This window comes from Cornus florida, unplaced genomic scaffold, assembly GCF_030987335.1.
Source record: "Cornus florida cultivar Cherokee Brave unplaced genomic scaffold, ASM3098733v1 CherokeeBrave_3.0.0_Hap2_Chr11, whole genome shotgun sequence".
In the NCBI taxonomy this organism is placed as follows: Eukaryota; Viridiplantae; Streptophyta; class Magnoliopsida; order Cornales; family Cornaceae; genus Cornus; species Cornus florida.
In genome coordinates, this window is record NW_026775581.1 from 117,905,680 (window position 1) to 117,914,139 (window position 8,460).

General features: G+C 38.4%; 1 protein-coding gene and 1 long non-coding RNA gene across 2 annotated transcripts; one reads left to right on the forward strand and one right to left on the reverse strand.

Annotated features, from left to right (window-relative positions):
- The first annotated feature begins 1,394 nt into the window (after nucleotides 1-1,394).
- Nucleotides 1,395-2,562, forward strand: LOC132285220 (uncharacterized). The gene is made up of 2 exons (XR_009472477.1): nucleotides 1,395-1,470; nucleotides 2,292-2,562. It is a non-coding gene; the product is annotated as an uncharacterized LOC132285220 (long non-coding RNA).
- A 696-nt stretch (nucleotides 2,563-3,258) lies between these two features.
- On the reverse strand, nucleotides 3,259-8,166 carry LOC132285583 (nuclear intron maturase 4, mitochondrial). Its single transcript, XM_059787774.1, has 3 exons — nucleotides 7,587-8,166; nucleotides 7,278-7,467; nucleotides 3,259-6,958 (listed from the first exon to the last, which is right to left on the reverse strand). Exons 2-3 carry the CDS (start codon nucleotides 7,366-7,368, stop codon nucleotides 4,647-4,649), a joined length of 2,403 nt encoding a protein of 800 aa, XP_059643757.1. The 5' UTR covers nucleotides 7,369-7,467; nucleotides 7,587-8,166; the 3' UTR covers nucleotides 3,259-4,646.
- Between the last annotated feature and the right edge of the window lie 294 nt (nucleotides 8,167-8,460).

An 8,460-nucleotide genomic window follows, 5' to 3' on the forward strand; every position in this document is an offset into this window, starting at 1 on the left:
GCATATCACTATGGATTTTGTGACAGGTTTTCCAAGGTCACGAAGGGGCAATGAGGCCGTATGGGTCATCATTGACAGATTGACCAAGACGGCTCACTTTTTGCCTATTAAGGCAACAGATGATGCAGAGAAGTTTGGTGTTCTTTATGTGAAGGAGATTGTAAGGTTGCATAGAGTTCCTGTAACCATTGTGTCAGATAGGGATGCTAAGTTCACTTCGAAGTTCTGGGAAGGACTTCAAGTAGTGTTTGGTTCAGCGTTGCATCTTAGTACGGCATTCCATCCACAGACGGACAGTCAGTCGGAGCGTACTATCCAGATTTTGGAGGATATGCTTCGGGCATGTGTGCTTGACTTGGGTGGTAGTTGGGAGGATCACCTTCCACTTATTGAGTTTGCCTACAACAACTGTTATCAAGCGAGTATCCAGATGGCTCCATTTGAGGCGTTGTATGGTAGACCTTGTAAGTCTCCTGTTTGTTGGACTGAGGTAGGTGAGACAGCCGCCTTAGGACCCGACATTGTACTCGAGACTACTGAGAAGATTAAGTTGATAAGACAGAGGTTACTTACAGCTCAGAGCCGACAGAAGAGCTATGCGGATAAGCGGAGACGACCGTTATCCTTTGAGGTGGGAGACCACGTTTTTCTATGAGTTTCTCCACGGAAGGGATTGATGAGATTCGGAAAAAGTGGCAAGTTGTCGCCACGATTTATTGGACCGTTTGAGATTTTGGACTGAGTAGGAGAGGTTGCCTACAGGCTTGCTTTGCCACCACAGTTGGATAGGGTCCACAATGTTTTTCATGTATCGATGTTACGGAAGTACGAACCGGATCCATCTCACATTTTGAGTTGGGTAGATGTGGACATTGATGAGGATGTTTCCTACGAGGAAGGACCAATTCAGATTCTTAACACACAACAGAAGGTATTGAGGAACAAGACGATACCAATGGTGAAAGTCCTTTGGAGACACCACGGAGTCGAGGAAGCTACTTGAGAGCTCGAACAGGAGGTTCGGTCCAAGTACCCAGCGTTGTTTTCTTCCTTAGGTATGTCTTGATTTCGAGGACGAAATCCTTATAAGTTGGGGAGAATGTGATGTCTGTGTATTTATTGTGTGTGTGTAGTGTATTATAAAAGTAAAAGAAAAATAATTTAATGGTGGGGCCCACAAGGCACTTTAGAAAAGGGGCAGGACCATAAAGTTGGTCTCATTTTCCTGATTCCCTTTCTCTCTCTTCGTGCATCTCTCTTTCAACCCGTAAGCTCATTTTTCTCTTATTTTTTGGTTTCAACTTTGAGGTTAGATTTCTCACTCATTTCTTGTTGGAATTAGGTTCCGTTTGAGGCAAAACGAAGCTCGTGTCAAGCTCTATACATCTATACCATCAATTTCCAGTTTTGAGTCTTCCTTGGAGCTCGAATTTGAGGACCCATTTTCTAGGGTTTTGGTGCAATCTTGAGGTAGGGGCCCTTAATTCATGAAATCTTGTACCTTAGTGAGTTAATTGCCTCTAATTGCTGTTTAATTTGATTAGTTGTTTAAAATCTAGAGAATTGTTGATATGTATGCATATATGTTAGTTGTGTGACTATATTTGTTGATTGTTCTATGTGAAGCATGTTTAGGACTTGATTATATATGTTCATTGTGCTAGAACTTGTTATGTATAAGCATGTTATGACTTTCTTGATTATTCTTGCGAATTATGCCATGTTGCTTAAATTGGATAAAGTATGGAATGATGAACTTGTGTATGTCATTGAGGTATTCATGCATTAACATTGGGCAGGAAAAGGGAAAGAATTAATTTGCTTCAAAAAGGGGAAATTTCGGGAAAGTGTTTTTAATGAAATGATTTTATGCGAAACCCGGTCGCTGCGGGGTTACCAACGGGCCGGAGATTAATATAGCCTAGAGGGGACTAGGGAGTCGTCCTAGTGTGGTTGAGCTAGCTGGGCCCTATAATGACGCCGCGGGGTTACCAAGGGTCAGGGACATTAGCCAATCCTACTCTCGTGTCGCGGCGGGGTTACCAAAGGGCGGACTGTATTAACGTTTGAAAGTGATGGTTTTGAGAATGAAAATGGGGAGTGTCATTGACATGCATTGCATTGTTTATAATTGGAATTGAATTGTATGTTGTATTTGATCCCCTACGTTGTATGATCCCTATCTCCCATTGGCCTATGCTTTGCTTGAATTCACAAGGACACAAGATTTGTGTCTTGAGTGTCTCTGCTGAGCTATATGCTCACCCCTATATCTATATATTTTTTTTCAGGTCTTGGAAAAGAACCGGTGGACGACAGTCCACCTCAACTTTGAAAGTTGCTAGAGGAGCATTTTCCTTGTTATTTTGTAATAGACTACTCCTTTGTTCATCCCTCATTTTTTGTAAAATTCCAAAGGTGTAATGATGTAAATTTCTTTTGAAGAACCATGATCATGTAATACACTTATGATACTTGATGACATATGGGATGCGAACTTGATGATATGTAACTTGTTGATGAATGGAAGGATAATCCTAGCTTGAAGCATTGTCTAGATTAGTAGGTTGTATCATTATCTTTTGTTGCCGTGAATTCGGAAATTAGTTGCATGACAGGTTAATTATGCATTTAAACAGGTTGCGGAAGGTCCATTTTTAGGGGAGGTTATGCCGAATTTTAAAAAAAAAAAAAAAATTCTTGGCATTAGTTTTGGGATCGTTACACCAGATAACTCAATCATGCTATTGCAATCTCCCTAGTTCCCTCTAGGTTATATTAACCTACCGGTCCGTTGGTAACTCCGCAGCGATCGGGTTTTTCCAAAACACTTTCATCAAAATCTTCTTTTCCAAAACTCCCCATTTTCATTTCAAAAACAATTTCTTCCCTTCATGCAACCCAATGGTGTACATGCATGTCTCATGATGTCAATTCTATGAAATGAGAAATTTGACACAACACAAGTAAGCATGTTCTCATACTTTTAAAATTTAAACAATAATGGATTATCACTAAATACAATAGGACATGCTTTCATACACTATTCATAGCATGTGAACAATACAATAGGCATAGAACTCATTATATAAGCATGCTTCTCATATAGCACAATCAAGACAAGTCTTCACATATTCACATATATACAATCAAGACATTTTAAGCTACAATTAACACTAACAAGTATGCTATAACACAATTCAAGTAGAATAACTCACAAAGGTGCATGAATAATGTGAATTAGGATGCCTCTACCTCAAAATGAGCAAAACCCTTGAAATGGGTCAAGGAATTCGAAAATCAAGGAGGGCACCAAATCTAGAATTGCTGGTATGGATGTGTAGAGTTCCTCGTGGGCTTCGTTTTGCCTCAAACGGCACACAAATCGGGTAAGAAATGAAGAAGTAATCAAGTCTCAAAGATTGATTGAGAAAAGAAAAAGAAAAAGCAATCAAGAGAGTGGGAGAGAGAGAACCAGCAGGGAGAGAGAGTGAATGGTTGGAAATGTGGTCTCTAGACCACTTTTGATATAGTGATGGGTCTCACCACTTTGATTTTCTTTTCCCTTTTTCTTTTACTTCAATTTCTACACTACACACATATAATGCAACACATAAAATACCACTTAATTCACGTAAATTGAAATGCACAAAATGCAAGTGCTCAACTAGAATCCCGTACGAAAAATGTGAAAAGACCAAAATACCCCTGTGTCAACGAAATTCAGGAAAAATAAAAAATGGCAAAAATCAGAAACGTCACAACACTCCATTCAAAAGAATATGTAGATATTGTTGTCCATTAGTGCAATGCACAAAGGTTAATGTACAGTAGAACTGTTGGTATCCTGAAGACCAAAAAAAAAAAAAAGGGAATATCCAAGCCTATCAAAGATAAGAGCCTCCAAGGATTTTGAATATTCTCTAATGGACCTTTGAGTGAGAGGATTATCTATGGACTTCACTTTTGACAGCACAGGTGTATGGGCTTAAGCTGAATGCATCAATGGACTTCTAAGCTGCTCTTTGGAATTGTCACTATAAGGCCCTGTCATCTAGCTAAAGCCTGCAGTTATTTGTCAAATTGCAGAGTAATAGAAATATATGAGAAATGCAAACAATATATATACAAGCTATATTACAATTTTCTTTTTCTTCATTCCTCCACCAAAAATATAGAGTATTTCATACAGGCTTCAACAAAAAGTATACATATAACTTCTCCATGAAACTATGAAAGATACGAGGCAAAGAAACTGAAGCAACCCTTCTCACCAATAATTAATAAAATGTTGTTGTCTGCCGTTGGAAATTGTTGATGATCAGATGGCAGCATTAAATTGCAAGAATGTCGTTGGATTTTCTGCCCTGGGGTTCAGGTAAACGGGCAAGAAACTTCTCTCTCAGCATGTCCTACCTACCTTACTTTCTGTGCAGAATTTAATGAAAATAATTGCAGTCTCTTCAACAATGGTGTGAAAAATAAACTCTAGGTCTACAAAGGTCAAAGACCCATTAAAGTTCTTCACCAGAAGCCCACTAGAGAGTTTCTTCACACTGAACTGTGAAATTGTTCCGTCATTGAGTTGTCAATAGGGAGGGCCTTTTGCTGCTTAAGCATTGCTCTTCTTAACTTCTTGGATAGTGTCATTTCCAAGCACCAAAATCAATAGATTGGAGAGATATATGGCCAAGATACAAATCCTTTAGATGCTGTTTACACAACCCGATTCGTCTTTTATTCAAACTCGGATGAATGCAACTTGGAAACCCTGTCTTCCAACCGGGGAATCTCTGTCTCTCCATCACATGAAGGGTGTATACACATGGAGCCGTAGCCATACACCCCATAACAAAACAGTTGCAAGGCCTTGACTGGCTCACCATTCTTGCTAAGGATAGTAAACACAAACCACTGTAAGAAATTCCGTACATTAATGACTCACTAAAATTGAAATCTTTTGAATCTAATGTCTCACTTGCCATCTCAAGTTCTATCTCTTGGGTCGAGGGTATTCTGCTCAATTCTGAATCAAAACGATTCTCTATCTCAGTTTCAGGCATTCGGTACTTGGCTGCCAGTGTGCAGATACAAGACTTCCTTATTTGATCTGAAATCATTAGCTTTATCTCACCAAAATTGCTGCATTCACTGTACCATCTAAGCCATCGAGAAACTAAACCTGAAAACCAGTCAATAATTTGAATGTTATCTTGTAAAATAAGCACATGAGATGTACGGCCGAATCCTTTGGTATTTATCAGCCCATATCGTAAGAGATGCTTCTTTATGATGTCTACAGGAGCAACAATCTCCGTGGTGGTGACAGATTCAGAAGAGATGGAAGTAGGCAAAAGAGCAAGAGTTGAAGCTGTCTCGGAAGAAACATATTCCTCTGCACGCTTCTGAAATTCATAAAAGGAGTCTCTTAGTTCTCGGGGAAGAGCTGGTTCTGCAATATACTTGGCTAAGATAAATTCCTCACTGTCTGCAAATTTGACATTTATGTCTTGCATCCATATCTTTAGCAAGACTTTGTACCAGTGATCAGTTTCCATCCCAGACTTACGGAATCTGGAAATTTGACTCAAAAGAGAGCTACTATCAGATAAATGCTTAATCTCTGATTCTTTAACTTTCTTCAATCCATGAGCCAGCCATTTCTTCCCTATTCTGACATTTTCAGCGTCCCAATACTCTTGTTTCTGTGAAGCAAACATCTTAACTTTTTCCTTTAACTTGTGAACAGCTCTTACTGCCGGACTTTCTCTCACACTTCTTCTAACCAAAGTGCCAAGAAATCGAACACCATGCGGACCATTACATGGCAATATTTCTGTTTGATTATCAACATCCAAGTGGAGATAATTCTGCAAGTAACTTTGGATTTCAGACTTGAAAGCAAGAGCTACTTCTTTGGAACCTGAAATAGCAAAATATATCTCATCCATGAAGCGACAAGAGTGTAATCTTACATGAGACTTCTCCCCTCCAGTGTCTTGGATACTATTGCCTTTCATCTGCCTCCTAAACCAGCTACGTAGCTTTGAGTGGGATCCATCCTGTTCACAATGAAGCCCCATATCCAAAGCTTCATATCTCATCGACATACTGTACAATTCACAGTCAAGGAGATCAAGATATATATTTATTAAAATTGGGGACAACACTCCCTCTTGTGGAAGACCATGGCCTTTGGGGAAGCCCCCAAACTCCAGATTGAGCACCTGTGCATCAAACATGCTCTGGAGGGTGCTGTATAAGTTGGGGTCTTCTATCTTATTCTCCATAGCTGAGATGAGTTTGGCAAGGATAGCAGCATCAAGCTTTTTGTTAACAAGCAATGTGAACCACCAATCGGGATTAGAGATTTCTTTGCAGATGTATTTCAATGCCGAGGAGTGACCCCTCCCACTTCGACAACCATGCGAAATCTTAGAAAAGTGGGGCTTGAAAACAACTTCCAAAACTATTCTAATGGCTTCTTGAACAACCTTCAACTTCAGATTTGGAAGGATAAGGACTTCCTTCTTTGCACCCCTTGTTGAGATGGAGAATATATTGGCACTTATATCAAAATTCCCACAAAAGAGCTCTTCTGCTATAGATTCAAACGGGATGTTGTCACCATCCAGTGCTAAGTCGACATTTGAGTTGACTCTAATAGAATCATAAGCATCCCGAAGAGTTTTTGGATTGGCAACAACTTTTGTCATAAGGTCTTGAAACTTCCCATTTGTATATTGTTCCTTCACCCTCTTCTTTACACGGAGCTCAAGTAACCTCTTAAGCTCCATGCGTGTTTTGGGTCTCTTCTTGCCATGGTCAGAAGTTTCCTCAACTAAACAGGCTAATTCTTTTGCCAGTGTCATTTTGCCAATATCCCTATCACTGTCATTGCCAACTGCTTCAAGGGTAGAAGAAACTGAACGACTCAGCAGTCTTTTGATCCCTCTCCCTGTTACAAGGGATAAATAATCTAATTCAACTTGAATTATAGACCAGCAAAAGCTTGCACTACCAAGTAGAAAGTTTACATACTTTTCCTTTAAGTATGCATACAGTGTAATTATCAAAAGAAGAAGAATTGGAAGAATTGGACTCATCATTATAAGAACACTTCATTCCTTAAATTCTGAACAAAATATATATTTTCCGCCGTTAAGTACTCCATAATCAAATGATTTCGTTTTCAGATATTGTCCAGATATCAGGGTATATAAAATGATTTCAAAAACATGAAAAAGTTGAAAATGCGTAAGCGAGCAAGAGCTTACCTATATTGACCCCAACTAGGCCTATGCTTTGTGGTATGGTGCATTTTAGTAGGTTCCTCTGGCAAACAGTTGGCCAGCCCACAAACCGCATTTTCCTTACAGATTAAGAAGCCAAGTCACCATCCACTCTCATTCTCTTCTATAACTTCACCTCAAATTCAAAATTATATAAACCCAAAAGCTGCATAACCTGAAAAAACATAACCCATAACAGCAAATTCCGTTAAGTACATGCACAGGATGGCAATCTATTGACTTGTGAAATACATGAGGTACCAAGCAGAGTAAATGACTTCTAAGAGGCATTACCACAAACAGGTGTTATGCATCACCAAGTTCTGGGATGAGCATTGCAATTCAGTTCTGCAAGACAAGTCCGATCTCTTGCTTGAACAGGTCAGTGAACAATGATGATTGACAGTTTATTCAGTTATAACAACTGGGTCAGTGTTAAGAGCCTCTGGTATTTGTTATATATGTCCGTATATGACTCTGAGCATCCATGTGTGTCCTGCCAAATCTCAATTGTTGTCACATGAAGGTATATATAAGTATTGGTTGGTCGCCAAAAAATAAAAACTAAAACGAAAATTTAGTAAAAAGTGGGCAAACCACTATTACATAGACTCTGCAAAGAATTCACCAAAATTAAAAGAAAGATACTCGCTCTGAAAGGAAAAATAAAGACAAGTAAATTTTTTTTTGTGGTAAATACTAGAACTCGCTATATATTTTAGTAAGGATTTCAATATTTATTTGGTTGTTAATTGGAGTAATTCATTTCACTTGAAAAAATATATATATATGGAGTAATAATTTATTAATTTCATTTGTTTTAGGTGTGGACTCATTTGGTTTAGTAAAATAGATAGAAAAATATTGAGAAAACTAAACAAATGTGAATTTAGAAGTCTATACCAAACACGATATTTTGTTATATAGTCCGATCAAATTAACGCCCCTAAACTAAAAAAAAATTGAATAAAGATTACCATACATTATTTGATTAGGCATTGTGATTGGGTTGGAATCAATGGCCTACTATGTAATAATTTATCCGTGAAATAAATAGATTAAAAAAATAATGTCATACTTACATATTTATCTCATTTCTTTTTCTCAATCTTAAAGAATAATGATTAATTTGTAGGCTAAATTTAGCTCATAATCGTTACACATCTTA